Below are 20,770 nucleotides of genomic sequence, written 5' to 3'. Positions count from 1 at the left end.
AACTGCAGGGTTTTATTACTACCACAAGGGGGCGTTATTTCACTTCCAAATCCGGCATACTGTATATCTACCAGTGGGGTCTCAGATGCATCCTAATCGGATTTATATCCTTCCTCAGTGATGTTCCCCCTCTGTCAATCTATCTACCATTTCTCTACTCTTGAAATTTGAGAGACGATACATTTTTTAAATATTATAAAGTTTATTTGCAAGTCATAACAAAATAATCATCAGTAGTCATTAAAATATATTGCACACAATTGAACGAAGATGAATGTTTTCTGACAAGTAGATGCTTCGATGGAGAAAATAATTATTTTCTCCCTTCATGTTTAAAAGAAACACCTATCTCATTACTGCCATTTTAAGATTACATTTTGAAAAGTGATATCAATATGAGGTCACTAAGTCAAGATTGTGAGAAATATTCGCCATAGCTTGTGTGTTTGCCTCTTTTAACCTCATCATTATCTCCATCACCACCCCCACAACCATGAATGATATTTGTGTTAAGTGCCTGTCAAGAAAAATTAAAACAAGGTAAAAAAAGATGTTCATTTAGTAAAGGGGACATGAAAAAGAGACACAGAGGGAATTAATTGGGGACACCGGTGAACCCAACGTTAAAAGAAACAGTCTGAGGCTGAACTACAGAACGGAGCTCCTGGAAGACCCTGCGAGGAGACGTCCCTTTGACAGAACTACACTACAGCGACCTGGGAAAGGACTGTTTCAGCCTAAGGCCTGGGATCTCAGGCTGAGTAGGACCTCCACCACCTTGGGGTCTGCTAGGGTGGAGAGGTCGCCCAGGTCACTCTCGCTGCGGGCGATCTTCCTCAGGATCCTCCGCATGATCTTCCCTATAGAGACAGACTGGAGTCAGTGGTACCACAACGACAAACACTACAAAAACTACATTATTAAGCTTGATCACACGGCTCTTCTCAATGCTGTGGAACACTCCGTTCACTTGCATGGGTCTTCCCGACTTACGGCGGTGAATTATTGTTCGATAATTGACCGTTGGTTATCATATAATGACCGCTGTCAAGGAAAGTTGATTTTTTTGCCTCTGATTCACGTCTTTCTTTTACTCTGCAAGTAGTCCGGTAATTTATCAACCCCAGCATATTCGGTTGCTAAGCAACGTCAACATCTTTGGCAGACTTTCTCAGCTGATCAACACTACGAATGGTAATTGTAAAAAGACACACCGTGTGAAGTCATTTTCTTCGTTTTGGCAAGTAGCCGTGTAATAGGCCTAAGCGGGATAATGTATAGAACGACGCCGGTCATCATCGACAATAAGCGCCTTCAGGGCTTCTGCCTGGGCTTATTTTCCCGATAATGACCGGCATTCTATAAATTATCCCTTATGTAGTAAACAGGAAAAAAAAACAATACAGCTCACATGCCAACACTAGGCTATATAACGCTATATAGAACTATGCCAATAGGGGGCCCTCTAGGACTACAGAGATGGTGTACCACGCAATGGAAGCCCTAAAGAGCTTATGTTGTTCATTATGTTTGACATATATCCATATCATTATAGATATTGTCTGAATCTCATACGCTAATTCTTGCTGTTATATAAGTCTTAAAAAAAAATATATATATATATATATAATATATATATATATATATATTCAATGCAAAATACACAAGGGTTTTATTCATGTGAAAACCTACCTGAGCGAGTTTTTGGGAGTGCGGGGGCGTTCTGGATGAAGTCCGGTGTCGCGATCGGTCCAATCTTCTCTCTCACTGGAAAAGAAAACACACAGAGGTAAGTCACTCGAAATCTCCAACCACTCAAACCAGTACAATTCCAATGATCTGACCAGTGCAACCCAACCCAAAAGGCCTATCTGTTCCGTCCTCCCCAGCCTGTGCCCTCACCCAGCCTCTTCAGCTCCCCCTCCAGGGAGGGGGTGAACTCCAGGTGGTCCTTGAGGCTCACGAAGCAGTACAGGCACTCCCCTTTCACCTTGTGGGGCCGGCTCACCACCGCTGCCTCCGCGACCGACAGGTGGCCCATCAGGGCGGCCTCCACTTCCGCCGTGCTCATCAGGTGACCTGGGGGGCGGGGCCACGAGGGGGGGAGAACCGCTTAAAGGGGACATATTATATTACTTATTTTTTATTATGTACCACCAGGTGGGAGTGGGATTAGCCGTTACAAGCCGTTTTGAAAATGTGCAGCTTCTGACATCACAGGTGGGCGTGTCCACCTAGATGTATGGCGAGAGAGATGAGCAATGTTTGCTACCGTCCACTGGGTAGGCTGGTAGACTGATCCATCCAGCACACATCTAAGTGGACACGCCCAAATGTGATGTCAGAAGCTGCACATTTTTCAAAACGGCTTGTAATGGCTAATCACACTCACACCTGGTGGTATAATATGTCCCCTTTAAAACACATCTTGGACAATGAACATGGTGACACAGTTAATCTAACAAGAAACAACGGCGACTCATGGAATAAACTACAAGATAAACATGCATAAACGGAGGCTCTCACAAGCCCACTTCCATATCCCAACTAGTCAAATTGTGTGGTTGACTTCTGCCCTGTATTTTGCTTGCGTGGCAACAAACAAATGATGTCAATTGTGTACACAAGAGCTAAAGCCATCAGTGTGAAGAATATTGGAGCCTTTTGCGCATCGAATGTTCCTTTCTTTCCTTTGAGAGTATGTATACAATATTGACGAATAATTCAATTTAACTTAAAAGCTGAATATAGTTTGTCATTGTGGATATGATTTTTCGTAAAGCTTTGACAGGTGATGCCTAGCCTTACATCGCCAGACCAATTTGCAAATGTTATGAGTCTGGAACCTGTTATTTTTCCATTTCCATGGAGCATTTACAACGGTGCCATCCAATTGGGTTCACCTACAACCAATCAGAGCATTGAGACATGCTGTGACACAGCACAGCAGTGGCAGCCGTCTTTGTTGCTATTGAATATGTCTGGATGGCGCTCCTGTGTAGAGTTGTCATTTTAAACCTGTCCCATATTAGATAAATGACGGTGATTGGGCCGACCCAGGCCAGGTCTGCTTGAACGGCGGCCTGACGCATATTCAGAGCACATATAACATTAGCTTGCAGATTTGTCTTGTTCTCAGGCTAGCTGATACCCAATGGAAGAATGTGATACCAAGTGACAACCAACATTTTTCCTTCCATTGGCATGAAACGTTCTAGCATTCAAATCACACAAATTATTGGACATGGCTTGGGCCAATCCTAACAGTAATCAAAGCTGGTTATTGCAAAACAATAACATTCATGATACAATCTAAGCTAGTGGCACAAATACTTTAGTGGACCATGTCAGTATTACCTGATACGTTCAACATGTCGTCTATTCTGCCTGTGATCCAGTAATAACCGTCTTTATCTCGCCTGCAACCTGAGAAAGAGAGAGCAAGAGACAAAAATGCTTTTCCATCATTCCTCTCTCCATCAAGTTATCAGCCAATGAAAAACATATTCCATTTAAACTAGTCCGGTTGTTATGTTAATAAATGTATCTTGGATCCAAGTGCAAAATCTATATGCATGGTTGTTTGGTCCCCAGATCATGGGAGTGTGTAAACATTTTAAGGTAGATTTCCTCACACAACAGAAGGAGTAGCATTTAGTATGTGTGTGTTTGACGTACCGTCACCAGTCACATAGAAGCCAGGGAATTTCTTGAAGTAAATGTTCTCAAAGCGCTCGTGGTTCTTGTACACCGTGCGCATGATTCCTGGCCACGGTCGCTTGAACACCTATAGAGAAAAGACAAAGCAAATATTCCTTCTACCACATACAGTCTTGTGTCATTTGCAGCGAAATCCTTGTAATCATTGACATTTAGTCATGTTGTATCTTTGTGGCAGCAACAGTTCATGACTTTGAGTCTATTGGGATGATGGGGGTAAAATAAGTTATTGGTAGGAATTATTCCTATGTTTATAGGTCTTTATACGTATGTTTTGTGAACTTACCAGATAACCCTCAGCCTCTCCTTCCAGTTCCTCTCCGTGTTCGTTCAGGATGGCCGGTTCCACCCCAAAGAAAGGGAATGTCTGAAATGTGGCACAGGAATTATTACTATGACATCCCGTCAAGAATCCATTTGAACGTCCACACTGCATCGGATGTCTCCAGACAATAACCCACAGCCGAGTGCCGTGTCCTTATGTTCTGATACAGAACGAAATGAGAAGACCCCATCAAAACCATTTCAACTCCATGACCCACTAAAGAAAAACTACAAACATGGCGGCACGTCCAGTGGACGAAACTAAGACCGGACTAAGAGGCTGTTGGTGTCACTCACAGCCGATCCAGGTTTCAGAGGCGTGGCAGCGGGCAGCGGGGTCAGAACGTGACCTCCCTGGAAAGACAGGGGAGTTAAATGACTGACAAACAGCATTTTATGCTCATGACCAACACTGTATATTGTCTACTTACTAAATGCAAATACATGTAGGAAGACGTTATAACGCATGATTTATGACGGCCCTGGGTTTGGTAACTAATGAATAAGTAATCCAAAGATACAGGCCACAGATAAAGTGGTGAAACCCGTCGGTGGGGAAACATTGGGTCACTGCGAACGCTGTTGGCAATAGGCCGCAATTGGTAACACCAAATATCTTACACTTAAGGGTTGATTATGGTTCCACGTTCACGCAACGCAATGACCACGCAGACGCTTCGACGCAGTCCTGAACCTTTGTGGTTCTGCGCCGGGTTTTAGCGAGCGGACCAATCCCAGCCCTTGCTGCTGCGTCGCCTTGAAGGAAGGTTACAATTTTTGCGCGCCGCACGTCAGGCCCTTGCGGTGGACGCAAGGAGGGTCCGCAAGGACGTAAGGGTTCCGTGACCCCCTTGCGTTGCGTGAACGTGGGACCATAAGCAGCCCCTTACCGTCTCTGTCTGCCAGAAGGTGTCGACCACGGGGCAGCGGCTTCGGCCGACCACCTCGTAGTACCAGTGCCACGCCTCTGGGTTGATGGGCTCTCCCACGGTACCCAGAATCCTCAGGCTGGAGAGGTCGTACCTAAAGGAAGCAGGACCAATAGAATCCCTTTACGTCATCCAAGTATCCCGCCATCCCAGTCTTTGAATTTAAAGATGCAGTTTAAATGAGAAATGGAGTCTGATCCAAACCTAACTTTGATTATTTAACTACTCAAATGGGGCACTACTAAGAACCTAAGTGGGTCCCTCCCCTTCGTTAGTGTGTGTGTGTGTGTGTGTGTGTGTGTGTGTGTGTGTGTGTGTGTGTGTGTGCGCGTGTGCGCGCCTTACTTTTCCACAGGCTCGTGTCCGTACTTCATCAGCAGGCGGAGGGCGGTGGGCGCCGTGTAGAACTTGGTCACTTTGTATTTCTCAATGAGCTCCCAGTAACGCCCTACGTGTGGGTGGACGGGGACGCCCCCAAACTACACACACACACACACACACACACACACACACACACACACACACACACACACACACACACACACGCGCAATGACACAATGACACACCACAAGCATGTGCATAATTCAACAAGAACCCCATACAGCCTACATACACCACATGACCTATAAAAGGGCGCAGGGCCACTTGATCATCGTGAACTCCCCCAGTGTCACCGTGGGGGGGCCCCTCTCACCAGGACACTGGTGGCGCCGTTGGCCAGCGGGCCGTAGGTGATGTAGGAGTGGCCTGTGATCCAGCCAATGTCGGCGGTGCACCAGTACACGTCGTCATGCCGATGATCAAAGACACACTTGAAGGTCAGCGATGTGTAGAGCAGGTAGCCGGCCACCGTGTGGAGAACACCCTGTGTACGGTACACACACACGCCACACACACACAAAAACACACGCCACACACACACAAAAACACACGCAAAGAAGCATATACCCATTCAAGGAAATTAATTAAATTATTCAACTGACACAAAGAGCCCAGTGTTCGATATTATGACTCACTTCTCAGAATGGGAATGCCTGTCAGTATAAAACAATATAGCTCTATTTCAATTTGATTGTTGACAGCAGTCACGGCTAACCAAAACTGTCACACCAAATTTTAACAAAGTGTTACTGAAGGCATGATGGCTTAAAATGTTTCAACACGGTATGTTCAGAATATTGATATGGTCAACCTAAATTGTCAAAGAATATCCATTCCGATGTTTGGCCTGTCACCCTTAATGTGAAACATGACACGAACCACAACACGCCCACTGTGGAAGTAAAAAGTCATGGAAAGGACATGCCCCCTGTTGGCAAAAACGACTCAGAGTAAGTGAAACCGCATGAGTCTTGTGCGTTTCGGCCGACCGTCCAGACGCAGCCGGCGAATCGGTGCCCGAAACCGCACATTTCTGAAACTATGTCCGAGGGTGGTTTCAAATCTATCCGGACCTATGCGGTTTCGTGCTAGGATTCGTGTGTAAAAAGCAAAAGATGACGTCATTAGCCCCCCCACCAGCTGGGCGATGTCAGAGTTGCGCTGAATTGCGTTTTTTTTATTTTTATTCTTTTTGTAGCTTTAAATACAGCCCCTTGATAAATGTTATTACTAACTGTACATTAAAAAAATATTTCTGCTCAATTTAAAAGGTTGAATCTCCTCGTGACTGAATGTTTGTATACAGCGCGCAGGCTGTATGCGCGCAGGCTTGATGCGCTCCACTTTTTTCTGTGGAGAACCAGCGCCTTGAGTATTTACTACAGCGTATCTACAGCTCAATGCGGCTTCGCAATGACTCCCTCTTTATGGAGATATTGCTGAACCGCATAAAACGAAACCGGATCGTTTTCGCCCGCTTCAGCCTGAATAGCTGGCGGAAACAATAGCATAATTCAACATGAAAAACTGAAAACCCCACCATGGTTGTGTTGTTCGTGTTGCCATGGCACCAGGTCAGGACCCAACCCAAGTGGTTATGATCTCCACCCATACATTGAGCACCAGCGGGGGTGTTGGTATACGCTACCTTGGGCTTTCCGGTGGAGCCGCTGGTGTAGAGGATGAAGAGGGGGTCCTCAGCATCCATCCACTCAGGGTCACACTCCTCCGGGATGTCCCGCATGGCCTCGTCCCACCACACGTCACAGCCACTGTCCCAGGACGTCTGAGCAGCACACACGGAGACCCAGATATTCACCCTCAAAAATGCAGGCCTCTTTGTGTGTGTGTGTGTGTGTGTGTGTGTGGGGGGCGTATTATCTTTTGCAACAATAGAAGTAAACATTACCAAATGCTACACATTTGACACTGACATCCGGTGCTTCCTCAATGCTAGTTCTCCAATTCCCCATCTGGGATCAATAAAGTATGATCTTATCATATCCTAAATGCAGTGAAGCTCCTCCCCACAGACTACTTCCTGGCTGTGACCTGGCCAATGGAGCACAGGTGTGGACTGTTAGAAGAACACTCACCTGCAGTCCATTGCAGGCCCCTCCGTTTTGAGACCTGAGCCCCTGGTGTTTGACCACCAGACATTTTGTGACACAGGGCGATGATCTGCAATGAGATGAATATGTTTTGGTTCAACTCAAATGCGTCCAGACACCTATACACACATCTATCTGTGCCAGCTAACTGGTAAGTGAACTGTACTATGTTGTATGGATCAAGAAATATCAAGGCCTCACTATTCACAGCGAACAGTTTCTAGCAGGATAAATGTGGTTTGGCGAGCATGCGTCTTAGGAGAGCTGATGTTCACTGATGAGGTCAACAGCTCCATATGTGTGCGTGTGTTTGTGTGTGTGCTTGTGTGTGCTCATGCATGTGTGGTTGTGTTTGTGTGTGCATTGAAACTGTGCAAACAGTGTGACTCATCGCGCCCGGGTCAGGTCCTGTTGTTGTTGGCGGAAGTAAGCAAACAGAGAGCTCCTTGTGGACACTGACCTCTCCAAGCACTTCTCCAGAGCCTCATCTGCTATCTGTTTCAGGTTGACCAGTTTCTCTCCTCGGTATACACCGTCTGAGACATATCACCACAGCATCCATAGGAGAGAGAGGCAGCGGTGACCAGAAAAGGAAATGTTCACATAGCAAATATGTAAGTTGAGCGATAATATCTGCAGCAAGCAATGCATCTTCCATTGTTTTTACACTTTTAAGTAACGCTGACAAAATGGGGTCAAGGGAACGAATTGTCCTATGAACCGTTCCTATGAACGACTCTTTGTACACAATGATTCAATGTAATAAATACATACTGTTTACTCAACACCATCACAACCCTAACCCTCTAAGATTCTATCCGCTATCAAATTGCATTGACCGCAATTATTCGAACCGTGCCCATTATTCGAACTATATGGCCGATGTTACCAAAACCACTACGTCCACAGCTAACCGCTTTGATCCTATTCAGTAGTTGACTCCCTCCTCCTGGTTCACTGCAGGCCCCAAAACACCCATTTGAGCCGTGTGCCTGTGAAAAGGGCTTGTGTGATAGTCTCAAGGCTTTTGTGTGAGGTGAGGAATTGGGATTGTAAAGTGTACCTGCTGTCACCAGCACACAGCTCTGAGTGTCCACGATCCTCTCACACAAACTCTCAGAGGAGAAGCCTGCAAACTATGCACACACACACACACACCCACACCCACACACACACACACACACACACACACACACACACACACACACACACACACACACACACACACACACACACACCAGCCCCCGCATTAGTGAATTTACGAGCACAATGATCAAGGACAACCGGGGGATGCTAACATTTTGGCCTTTGGAAAAATAGCCCAGCATGCATGATAAAAATAAACCATACACGAGTAGCCAGCACATGGTTTAAGTGAAATGCTAAGCTGGACTTGGCTGTGGGTGGTTGAATAGCTATAATACTGTTAGTTTGCTAGCAAGATTCTTTCTGAAGATTGGATAGAAATGGCAAGCGTCTGACCCATATAGCTAGCTTATATTAGGACACCAGTGAAAGCATGTAGGGTTCTGCGTAAATGGTCCTAAATGACCATCAAGAGGTGATTACGCTCTAGGTTATAATCACATTATCACAGTTGATAGCCTATTTCCAATGGGAAATCTGGGTCAGTGAAACGAACACCGCTAACCTACTTCTGTCTCTCCTTGCCGAAAGAAAGGAGACCTCCCAACTCATTTGGGATTAGAGACAGAAGACACTGAATTTCCTGATCCCATTTGGGGGTGAACAATGAGATGAAAATACGTAGGAATGCATGAGTGAATTCTTGCTTTCATTTGTATCATGTATAATTCATTGAGTCATACTCTGATTTGGCGGGCATACATTTGAGGCCCTTTCATGAATAAGTGTGCCTTTGAAGCCTTTGAAATCTGTTACCTAATTATCCTAATAACAGGTTGTGGTGCAGGGGTTAAGGGCTGATTATGGTTCCACGTTCACACGACGATAATGACCACACAGACACTTCGTCGCAGTCGCAGACCTTTATGGTTCTGAGTCGGGATTTAGTGAGCGGACCAATCACAGCCCTTGTTGCTGCGTCGCCTCGACGCAAGGTTAACATTTTTGGGAGGCGCACGTCAGGCCCTTGCGGTGGACGCAAGGAGGGTCCGCAAGTCCGTAACCCCCTTGCGTTGCGTGAATGTGGGACCATAATCAGCCCTTAAGGGTGCAGCAGGGGTGCTTGTTAGAAGAACTCACCACGATGGAGTGGACGGCTCCTATCCGGGCGCAGGCCAGCATGGTGTACACCAACTCTGGGATCATAGGAAGGTAGATAGCCACTCGATCCCCCTTTTTTACACCTGGATCCAGGAAACAAAGACACATACAAACAACACTACATGTTGAATGAAAACCATTGGCGGAAATTGCCGTTGAAATTAAATGGTTCTGTTGCGGAAAAGTATTTATTTGATAATATTTGCAAAATGATTGGGCTTTCTAACCCAGCTACAATCAGTGGAACAATAGACGATAGAAATATGAAAAACAATAAACTGCATGTGCAAGGCAGAGAAAAATGCTACAATACAGTAGTATTAAATTATCCTTGAAATGAACAGTCTAATATTGAGGAATGGGGAGTGTAGTCCCTTCTCCTTACCCAACTTCTTCAGGACATTGGCACACCTGCACACCTGACCCAACACCTGGCCATAGGTGATGACCATGGTCTGGTCGGGAGAGTTCCCCTCCCTGGGAGGACAAAGCCACAAAAATACAACCATAAACCAATAATAAAGTGACGTATTGTGTCTGTGTTACCTAATGTAAAGCTAGGTTCCCATTCATCCGTGCGTATACATGCCACTGACTAGGTCGACAGCAAATTAGTAATAACACAGCAAATCTAAAAAGGACTTTTGCTTCATCAATTGACATAGAAAGAGATATTGTGTTCCAACCAGCGGCTCTATGCCTATATTAGGTTTGGATACTTGACAGTGTGAGTGTTTCTGCATCCACCCAGGCCTGTAGTCAAACTGGCAACCTGCCTGCTGCTAAACTTGACTCTGACACTGGTACCCCCCTTTGGCAACCATCTACAAGCTGGTACAACCATCTGATAACAGCTGGGATATGATTTACTGCTAAACCCTCAATGCAGTGCCATAAGGAAGCACTACTACTGTAAAAAAAAGAAGAAAAAAAGACACACACAGACAGCTTTATTCTCTACATTTAAAAAGATGCTTCTTATTCAAAGCCCCCCTTTAATGCCCTTATCTTCATACCATCAATGCCAACAGATAGCATACAAATAACCTCTCTGACAAGGCTAAAACATGAACAAATATTTTAGTACCAGCAATAGACACTACCTCACATTCTCAAGTTAATGATTAATCCCCTAAAGTTTATTGGAAGCAGTTGAAAGGAAATGCATTTTATAGCCAGAATAGCTCAGTTCATTTGACACTTTAAGATGTTCAGGAACTACATAATTTGAGAGAGTATAGTGGACTTTATCCAACCAAAGGAACTCATAAGAGCCACCTTTGTCTTCTGTTTCTACAGAGAGTTGTGGTTTAATGTTGAGGTCATTACATACAATTTCACACCATGTTTTTTTTTGAGGAGGGTTTAATCCTCGAAAAGCATTCTTGTACGGTCTCTCCACTATGTGCAGACAGTATACTGAAGCCCAATAAAAACCTATATCCTGTAAACATTAGGGGAACACTATAGGGTAATTTGTGTTAGAAATAGCAGACATTTTTCATGCAAAGGTGCTGCTTCAAAGGGTTTTGTTAAAATGTTCATTCATTCTCAACATCAAATTTGAAGGATTTATGCAAGTGAAGCAAGAACGACCAATGAAAGAAGATAGGACTCAGTGACGACACAGAAGAGATGGCGTGACATAAGGGCTGCTTTGGAGTGCAGCCACTCACTACATAAGTCATGTGGGTTTAGGTTGTCCGAGTTCCTATTTTAATCATTAGCTCATTAACGTCATTGTGGCGGAACCATTTATTGATGCCTCGGATGTTAAATATTTACCCTTTTGAATAAAACAATGAACGTACTAAAAGTACAGGCTATGATAACACAGGGTGGGTGGTCTTGGGTTGTTATACAACAACCTTTGTTAAAGGGCAATCTAATATTTGTGGATGCAAGGCAAGACCAGATATAAATCTATTTCAATGACAATTCAATCATTCAATTGTAAGCATTAAAATGGGCTTCTTTGTAGCTGGAAAATCCTGAGCAACATGTTTGTAAATAGAGATGTCATGGAGGTTAACTGGGATGAATGGATTCATGCCACAGTTGTTAGAGTCAGCGTACACTTAGGCCCATGTATTTCATGTATAGCATCAAATGCCTTTCGTCAGCAATGATGAAACACAGTGGTTTCATCTGTCCCCCACCCATGATGCTTACCAGTAGTAGGCTACCTTTTCACCCAGGTTCTTGTCTCTCACGTTCCTGTCCAGGACGTTGTAGCAGATGTTGGTTTTTGCTCCCTCCATGAATTTGATGAAAATGTTGCCTTTCGTCACGTCAAAGTTGTACTGCATTATTGGTCCTGTTGCTGGCTTCTTCCAAAAAAACTCATCCGCGATCCCTTTCCAGAAGGCTATAGTGAGGAAAGACATTTTAAAGTAATAGTGGTGCTGGTGATCCTGGATCCAAATAGTTCACTATAATGCAAGTTAGAGATCCACACAGACTTACACATGTTGAAAGACAAAAACACACGAAAACATGCCCGAAACAGACAGAGATGTATGCACAGATAGCAGCAGTGTTTATCCCAGAAACACACACACACACACACACACACACACACACACACACACACACACACACACACACACACACACACACACACACACACACACACACACACACACACACACACACACACACACACACACACACAGGCAACACCACTAATGTATGAGACATACCGTCTGGATTCTCCACAGACTTTCTGTAAAGTTCCAGATAGGAGTTGAAATCAGGCACATGTGCATCTTTCTGCAAGTCAAGCGGAGGATGATACATTTTTTCCTCAATATAGCGAGAACCAGGAATAACCATGTTGAGGAGACAGACTGCTGGCCGATCTACAGATCATCTAATGATGCGCTGCAAGAGGGGTAAATCCGATGTCACTGTGGATTTGACCGTCCTCCTGGGCCAATGTAAGAACACTTCAGGGGCCCGCGTACTGAAAGGCAACTGTTCACTGTGGACACACCTTGAATCCGTCGGCCGAGCCTCTTCCAGTCTGCTCAGCTCCAATAGAACCAATGAATCTCGCAGCGTTCGGCACTCCTACTTTTTCATTGGTTGAACAGTCCCTGGTCTGTTTATCACATTATGTTTTCTATTCGGAAGAAGGAGGTTTGTAAGCAGATGAATGGCTGGGATTCAAGTGTTGACACTCTGGGAATGGTCGTCCTAGTCAAATAAAAGATTAACGAAACAGAGAGCTGTAAGACAATTTCCTGAGTAGGCTTCTGTTAATAACTCCCACTAAACATAGATACCATCTGTCAATAACAGACATACCCTGTAATAAATAAAAAGATCGCGGCAGCTTTTGTAATCGTGTAAAATAGATTTAGATTTTACATTGTCAATGTTGAACGATGAGGGTCACGTTCATATTCAAATATGAATGATCCATTATTATTATTATTATTATTATTATTATTATTATTATTATTATTATTATTATTATCTACCAATGAAATAGACATGTATACACATACTTCTTGAATTTAGGTAATAATACTAGTCGTATCAGTAATGTGTTTATCTCAGTTTTTCTATCAGTGATCCATTGGTTGTGCCAGTGACGTTGCACACATTACCAGACCTGAATAATCGAGGCCGATCGCAGTTTGTATGTTGTGGTCGGCCATTGCAGTCCCGTGTCAGCGTTAGCACGTCGGGACAAAAACTTATCAACATGTTTTTGTCTTCTGCTATTCGATCTGCGGTTTCGCAAACGGTACGGAATCTGTGCTCCACTTATATTACGATAATCACGATAGATATTAAGACTTTAAACCTCGTCCTGTAAGATGTATAGGCTAGGACATGTCACAAGGGCAAGTTGTGCAGGCCGCTATCGTTAGCCAATGTTAGCAAGGAAGCTAGGTTACCTTGCAAGCTGACACACTGGCAGAATATAATATGGTTATACTTGGAAGCACTTTTGTGCACAATTGCACAATTGTGACAATAACATGTTTAAAGTATTGCCATTTTGAGATTTCGATATCTTGTAAAGGGGAATATTTCATAGGAGGACAAACATTATGATTTAATGTAGATAAAAATAACCTAATGATATCAATATTGATTATCTTTATTTTTGGCATACGAATTACAAAATCGGACAATGTGTGAGTCACCTATGTCAGATATTGACTATGACTTCCACAGCACAGCCTTATGTGACCAAACACTAGTAATATACCATGCTACTGGTCACGTAACCATCACATTGAAAACAATGAAGTGTCACACAACCTTCGAATGATATACACGGTGCATCTAAACAAATTAATTCATATCCAAATTTCAAGTTACCATTACACATATGCGTGACTTTAATATTATACAGTATATTTTGGTACAATAATAACCAAAGCGCATCGATCTAAAGGCATTCAGTGTTTCTCATTGTCACTGATGGAGACATTCAATTCAATGTTGCCAATGGTTAGTGTACCATGTTTTAGCCAAATAAGGTTGCCTAAATTGTACTGTAATTTTCTATAAATAAGTGTTAGCAAATTTCTCATCTGGTTTTTCTGTAAAGTGGATATGATTATCTTTTGGATACTGCCAGCTGTACAGCAAGTTTACCGCGATGTGATTAATCGAGACCTATTTTCCATGTTAACAGGCGAGGCAGGTAAGAGGTCTGCATCGTTCTGCTGCACGTGCAGGAGCAGGGGGCATCTTTGTGGTAAGTCAGTGTCTCTCTGCTGAAATGGGCAGATTTATATATTGGTATTTAAATTGTCCTTCCATCTCTTTGAAATGCGGTCAAGTTCATTGGATGGTTGTACTGTTTACACTGAAAGGGGTTGCCTCTGACTTTTGTTGTCCTAAAAATAGAATAGTCTATATATATTTCTGCAGTATTTTCTTAATATTTATTTATCCATTGATCTTGGAATGACATTGTACTGTACTGTAATAGTGTATCTCTAAACTCTCTATTGGTAAATTAATTTTAATGTATTTATTTTGGTCAGCTTCAAAGGTACTGCTTTCTTAAAGGTACACCAAGTAGCTCTACAGAGCTGCAACAGTATGTCATGGAAAATTGCCATGAGGACAGTCCCTCGATGACACAATGTGTTTGAACCTGCCCCAAAGGAGGCATGCCGATTGTTTTGTCTTTTCCTTCACAATTTTGAATGTGAGAGAAATCATGTTCACACGTGTTGGTGTTGAACTTCCTATCAAAGAAATTAAATGCAAATTGAGGTCGATAGGATGAAAATGAGCTTTTTCCATTTACTCACAAGGGGGCAGTGTGCAGAGAGGAATACTTAAAAATACATACTGTACAGTGTACATTGCCTGTCATCTGTGGTGAGGGTTTTGTTCATGGTTGGAAACCACACCTGGCCTGCTCATGCCACACATATGACCCTACATATATTGAATTAAAAAAACTCCAAACCCAGCTGTCTACACCCAGCAATATCAAATTCAAAAGAAAAAAAATGGTTTATTCACTATTTACAACTAGAAATGTGTGTAACTAACAATTCTTAACCATTTAATTCCAGCACAGGGACACCGCAGACAACAACCCTGATACCCCTTTTGAATTCACTGCGGAGAACCTAAAGGTATGTTAGATGTAAAATATAAAGGACTCTTTAATCAAGGGTCTTTAATCCAGTTAATTGTAATTTAAGAGTGCTGTATAGTTGAAATTAATAAAGAAACAGTTCTCCTGATTGTTATGTAATTCTACATTATTTATAATTTTTTCCAATGTCTTTCCCCCCTAGAGAATTGATGCGATCATCTCTATGTACCCAGTGGGTCACAAGCAGGCAGCCACTATTCCAGTTCTGGATTTAGCCCAGAGGCAACATGGATGGCTACCCATCTCTGCCATGAACAAGGTACGGCTGTTCCTAATCAAGTCTCTTGGCTGTCCGGTACATGCTGTTCTTTTGTTCCCAGAATCCCATCCAATGTTCATTTCCGATTCAATAATGCTCTTATAATGTAGACAATCACACAGATAGATATGTGAACTAGCTGTCACCACAACAATGTGTTTTCTTAGGTGAGATTAAAACAGGAATAATTTGATTGGGCCTGAACGTGTTCAATAATACCATTGCAATAATCAAATCTCTGTGCAAATTGACTTTATTGAAAATGGATTAAATATTCATAGTTTCTTTAGGATAGATGGACAAATGGAACTACCAATAGCAATTTCCTGGCCTTGAACGACCAAACAACTCAGACAAATGACAAGTGCCCTCGTTCTTTTCAGAGCACTAAAGTAATGATTTGAGTGCATGTTTTGGTGCAGGTTGCAGAGGTGCTGGAAGTCGCTCCGATGAGAGTGTATGAGGTGGCGACGTTCTACACCATGTTCCTGCGTCAGCCGGTGGGGAAGTACTTCATCCAGATCTGCACCACGACCCCCTGCATGCTCTGCAACTCCGACAGCATCCTGGAGGCCCTCAAAACAAAACTGGGTAAGAGCAGCAGCGGCGGCTCACCGTATCAAAATAAGGACCCCGCCAGAAAAGACCAACATGCCTTCTTATAGGTTCTTTGAGATTGAGGACAGATGTGTACATTTACAGCTGCCTCATCGTTCTGCTTTTTTGAACACTTGACGGTTGTTTTTAAGTAAAAAGGTATTACACGCCTGGTCTGAATCCAGAAACTAGCGATAATTGTGTCAGTGGTTAACAATGGAAGCTAATGTCAAATCCTATTAAGAGTAAAAAAAAACAACCCACACATACAGATACTGTGGTGCTTGGTAATTTATTTCCCCGCGCCCCAGGTAATTGAATTCACTCAACAAAGGATGAAGTGGACTAGCTTTGCTGATGTGACATATTGTTATTCAGCCACAGTGGATGGTCTACTTCGGTTTCAAAACACTACAATAGATTTGCATAAAATGATGGAAGGGCTTTCATTGTGAAATAGGGGAGCTGATTCAGGGACCATGAATGGAATGAGAGAGCCCTAAACATGGCCACAATAACAACACTTAGAAAAGTACAAGTGACAAACCCTGCAAACATATCTCCACACTAAGAATGTAATGTACCCTGTTCAGCTAGAATTAACTTTAAATCTGATACCTTGGTCAATTCCTCTGTCCTCACCCCCCCCCCCCCCCCCAAAGTTATTGCAATCATCACTTCGCACTAGGGCTTTGCAGAATGGAAACTGTATGGCCACATGTATCCAATAACCATGGCATAAATGTACATCATATGTCCTTAGAAATTCAATAGACACTTCCTATTGAATTTGTGATGTTTTTAGATTATTAGCATGATTGGCTTAATTGAAGTCCCTCATTTGCAGTGTGATTGGGGACTGAACATAGGGGCCTGTGTTTTCAATGTCTTCTCCAGGCATCAAGGTGGGGGAGACGACACCCGACAAGATGTTCACCCTCATTGAGGTTGAATGTCTGGGTGCTTGTGTGAACGCTCCCATGGTTCAAATCAATGACAACTACTATGTGAGTATGGACCCTGCCTGTACCACTCTGTGCACCCTATGCACAGAGTGGTACAGGCTCATATAAAATGGTTAGTATATCATGTTTGATATTTTTAGAAGATCCAACGGGTAGCAACAGCCATTCATTGTATCTGGGTTATGTAGGCGCCCTTTTGTCCGATTGAAGGATTATGGTCTGGCGTTCTCTATATGCTATAAGCGATCCAATATAACTAATGGAAGTCTCAATGAGATCCCCATGTTCAGATTAACAAAGCTCAGGAGCAATGAAAAAAAGGCAAACCGCTAGTAAAAACAGTCTGTGTTTCCTTTTCGAGGATTTGATAACACTATGGTGTAGTATCATACTCCTGTGTCCTGTACGTGTTCGCCGGCATCTACCCTTGGATGCCATCTCTTTCTACATCCATTTAACGGTAGCAGTCGGCTTGGCGATAAGTGGCAAACTTTATGGCTAACTAATCTCCTTACCACTGTGTGTTAGACCATGACTTGTGGTCCCAATACCCCCTTGATGAAACCCTGGGGAGGGCATAAACGGTGCCCCGCGGCCTCTTTAATTCCCCATTGGACGGAAAATATCCCATATCCCGTCCATCGGGGACATTTTGAGGCAATAACAAATCTACCCGCATCTATATTTAAACACTCAGAAGAGAGCGCGCGCATTAGCCCTAACTTGCTGTTCTGTGTTGCCTAGATTGCAATGTTTTCCTTGAGGCAGTGTATTTGCCTACTTTGCCCCCATTGTTCGTGTCATCAACGATCAATCTTTTTTCTTTGCATCCAGGAGGACCTCACTGCCGAGGACATGGATCACATTATTGACGAACTTAAGGCTGGGAGGGTGCCGCCACCTGGGCCAAGGTAATTCCCAACAACAATTTTAGTTCCAATCAAATAATGTCTTGCTACAGCTATTGTTTTTTCTTTTCTTATTCACATTAATATTTTTGTTGCCCGTTAGGAATGGTCGTTTCTCCTGTGAGCCAGCCGGGGGTCTAACTTCTCTGACTGAACCCCCACCCGGGCCGGGGGTCGGTGTGAGAGCAGACCTCTAAACACGGATGGCCGCATCAACCAATCCCTAGACTGATATGTTTTATGATTGCATATGTAAATAAAATATTAATGTATCTGTACATGGCTCTCTGTGTCACTCAATGATTCAGCATATTGCAATAACATAAAGAGGTCTGTGCTTTAAAATGTAAATGTTCGAAATGCTACTTGTGATGCAGTATTGCATTACAATGCAATGCACATGTATTTACTATTTGCATTCTCAACGCCAGGCCGAAGCAGCCAGCTTATTTTCATCCCACCACGGAGATTTATGCGTGTCTAGTCGATGCCCCTCCCCCACCCCGATTTCCTCTTGTGATTTCAAGCTTGTTCTGCAACAAATATAACTTGGCGCATGCGCAAAGTAACCGCCGCTGGTGAAAATGTCACTGCGCCACCAACACAGAAATACCCGGCTGAATGTAGGCTACGTTTCAGGATGCATTTCAGTTGTCGGCACTGTATTGAAGATACTAGCCGTGTTTAATAATGGCTTTAGGTGTCAAAAACATTTTATATTGCTTACACGCGTGATAACGTTGCTACTGGCCGGAGCAGCGGAAAAGATGACGTCAAGCGCTCATTTACAACCACGTTACAACGAGGTATTTAACCAACAGCTACTCTGAAGGTACATTCTACAAGTTATGGTTAAACAAAAAGCACAAACGATGTCACCTTAACATTTTGACATGTAATAACCACAATTGGAGTTAAATTGTGAGACATACCATCTACATCCCGCAGACGAGGTCCTTATAAGCTAGATGAGGCTCAAACGACCACGTGACTCCTTTCGACCAATCAGAGCGTCGGTTGCATGTTTTGCTAGGCTTTTCTTGGAGACGACGGTCGACGAACGACTGGGATGTTTTCAAACCAGCAATGAACGTCATACAGCCGTAGGGTACGGTCAACGTCCAGTATTTAGAACATATCAGTTTGTATTGCGTACTATACGTTTACTATCGAGTCCGAATGAGTTGGCGGAAGCGCATGAATCATTTTAAAGGTAAGAATGAAATCAAGACTTGTTACTTGCGGGGCTAGGATCATAGGAGGAATCCCAGTTAGCCATCTGGCTAGTTTTACAGCGAGCGGGCTAACGCTAGCGAGCTAACTTTGACGTAAACTGCGTACAAAAATGCAATGTTGTGTGTTTGCGTGGGTTCGGTTTAGTTTTGGTGCCACGTGCGTTATACACCTCGGGTGATCTTCACTTCAATGTGACCCATCGATCTTAACTCATGAACGTCTACCCGCTGGTTTAAAAACGTGAGGATATAGGAACACTTTGAAACGTGCGCCGCCAAATGTCGACAGTGGAGTGCACTGGGTAGCCTCAGTCAGCGGGCTGTGTAGGCTTGAAAACACTACATGAGAACCCGCTAGCTAGCTGCGTTAGCCGCTGGGGAGGGGGCTGCAGTGGGCTTTTGTTTCGGGCTGTTTTGTTCTCTTCTGAAATATGCCAAATGAACGTTTCACATGATGTGGACTGTTGGGTCATTGAACGCCGCTCGCTTATCCACGGAGAAATACGCGTCAAACGTTATTCCACGACGCAACGTTAACGCTGGCGCCTTGTGTTTGCGTATGCAAGCGATAGCTCACGTTTACAGAGCATATTTAGCGCTCAGTAATTCACACCGCTGGTTGTAGACATGACAAGCTGGCACGGAGGCAATCCAATCCTAGTTATCGTTGATCGTTTTATTTGTGATAGATGTAGAAAGCATAACACGAACTGTGGATCAAGGAATGTTATGGTTAACTTTTGGTTTTGGCTTTCATGTAGGAGAGTAATGCTTTAGCGCGACCTTCTTGGGGGTGTGTTACTGATACAAAAGCTGTCTGTTTTACATGGCCGTCTGTTCGGTAACCACTCCGAACGTAACCTGACCGGTTTAACGTGGGACATAACGATTATGCAGGCGTTTATTTTCAAAGGGGAATAATTCAACCAAACCATATAAAATATAGTGAACCCATATCAAATCTATGATGAAAGCAGGATCCTTAATTATAAATCGACATTTAACGTCATTCATGAAACAAGTGGAATAATTATGTCCAGGACCAACTGAACACGTGAACTGAATTCCATCATTTAATAATTTACTAACATTAACGTTGATTATATCTTTGTGTTACATAAAAGCGCAGCACGCTCGACTCAATTCAAATGTAAAGTAGAGGTAACGTTGTCGGACAAGGGAATTGTATTGTGAGTAGGATTGGCCAAATACCAAAAAACATCTGCATACCAACTTTCAAGTGGAAGCATGACCGATCCTTATTCGGTTTATATTCTAGGCTGAATTTATATCTAGTATTTGAATGAGGCATACATTGGGTTCATTATTCTGGAGCTCGTCATAATTTCAACGTTTCTTTTGTTTGAGCTATGATGTTTACGTTTTTGCATTTGATAACTCATTGAAGAGTTGCTTATTTCCCCTTGAATTTGTGGCTAGGGAGGGACAATT

General features: G+C 43.4%; 3 protein-coding genes across 5 annotated transcripts in view; 2 read left to right on the top strand and 1 right to left on the bottom strand.

Moving 5' to 3' along the window:
* Positions 1–182: 182 nt before the first annotated feature.
* Positions 183–12,712, bottom strand: acss2l (acyl-CoA synthetase short chain family member 2 like). Its single transcript, XM_060058648.1, has 18 exons — positions 12,416–12,712; positions 11,886–12,081; positions 10,099–10,190; positions 9,693–9,796; positions 8,530–8,602; positions 7,927–8,002; positions 7,452–7,536; positions 7,004–7,141; positions 5,669–5,839; positions 5,319–5,452; positions 4,935–5,067; positions 4,342–4,398; positions 4,007–4,087; positions 3,679–3,787; positions 3,358–3,426; positions 1,903–2,079; positions 1,693–1,767; positions 183–860 (listed from the first exon to the last, which is right to left on the bottom strand). Exons 1-18 carry the CDS (start codon positions 12,546–12,548, stop codon positions 733–735), a joined length of 2,031 nt encoding a protein of 676 aa, XP_059914631.1. The 5' UTR covers positions 12,549–12,712; the 3' UTR covers positions 183–732.
* A 601-nt stretch (positions 12,713–13,313) lies between these two features.
* ndufv2 (NADH:ubiquinone oxidoreductase core subunit V2) lies at positions 13,314–18,361 on the top strand. Its single transcript, XM_060058657.1, has 8 exons — positions 13,314–13,467; positions 14,371–14,433; positions 15,269–15,331; positions 15,497–15,613; positions 16,036–16,204; positions 17,108–17,217; positions 18,010–18,086; positions 18,187–18,361. The coding sequence occupies exons 1-8, from the start codon at positions 13,426–13,428 to the stop codon at positions 18,278–18,280; spliced, it is 735 nt and encodes a 244-aa protein (XP_059914640.1). The 5' UTR covers positions 13,314–13,425; the 3' UTR covers positions 18,281–18,361.
* A 165-nt stretch (positions 18,362–18,526) lies between these two features.
* The window catches only part of ankrd12 (ankyrin repeat domain 12), a 28,788-nt gene continuing 26,544 nt past the window's right edge, over positions 18,527–20,770 (top strand). Inside the window, exon 1 of one of the 3 annotated variants that reach the window (XM_060058644.1) lies at positions 18,527–18,889. The gene's annotated coding sequence lies outside the window, so the exon portion shown is untranslated. Of the gene's footprint in view, positions 18,890–19,093; positions 19,297–20,770 lie in introns of those variants that run through there. The other 2 variants (XM_060058643.1, XM_060058645.1) reach the window with 2 other exon arrangements.

This window comes from Gadus macrocephalus, chromosome 8 (assembly GCF_031168955.1).
Source record: "Gadus macrocephalus chromosome 8, ASM3116895v1".
NCBI classification, from domain to species: domain Eukaryota; kingdom Metazoa; phylum Chordata; class Actinopteri; order Gadiformes; family Gadidae; genus Gadus; species Gadus macrocephalus.
This window is presented reverse-complemented; position numbering and strand designations above follow the sequence as displayed.

Bases quoted from the DNA above. Each gene is read 5' to 3' on its own strand.
- ndufv2 (XM_060058657.1), top strand. From the start codon at position 13,426: ATGTTTTTGTCTTCTGCTATTCGATCTGCGGTTTCGCAAACG. The intron at 13,468-14,370 runs GTACGGAATCTG...CCATGTTAACAG, and splicing joins GATCTGCGGTTTCGCAAACG to GCGAGGCAGGTAAGAGGTCT. The intron at 14,434-15,268 runs GTAAGTCAGTGT...ATTTAATTCCAG, and splicing joins GAGCAGGGGGCATCTTTGTG to CACAGGGACACCGCAGACAA.
- acss2l (XM_060058648.1), bottom strand. From the start codon at position 12,548: ATGGTTATTCCTGGTTCTCGCTATATTGAGGAAAAAATGTATCATCCT. The intron at 10,191-11,885 runs GTAAGCATCATG...TTGTCCTCCCAG, and splicing joins GAAAAGGTAGCCTACTACTG to GGAGGGGAACTCTCCCGACC. The intron at 3,788-4,006 runs GTAAGTTCACAA...TTTTCTCTATAG, and splicing joins GAGAGGCTGAGGGTTATCTG to GTGTTCAAGCGACCGTGGCC.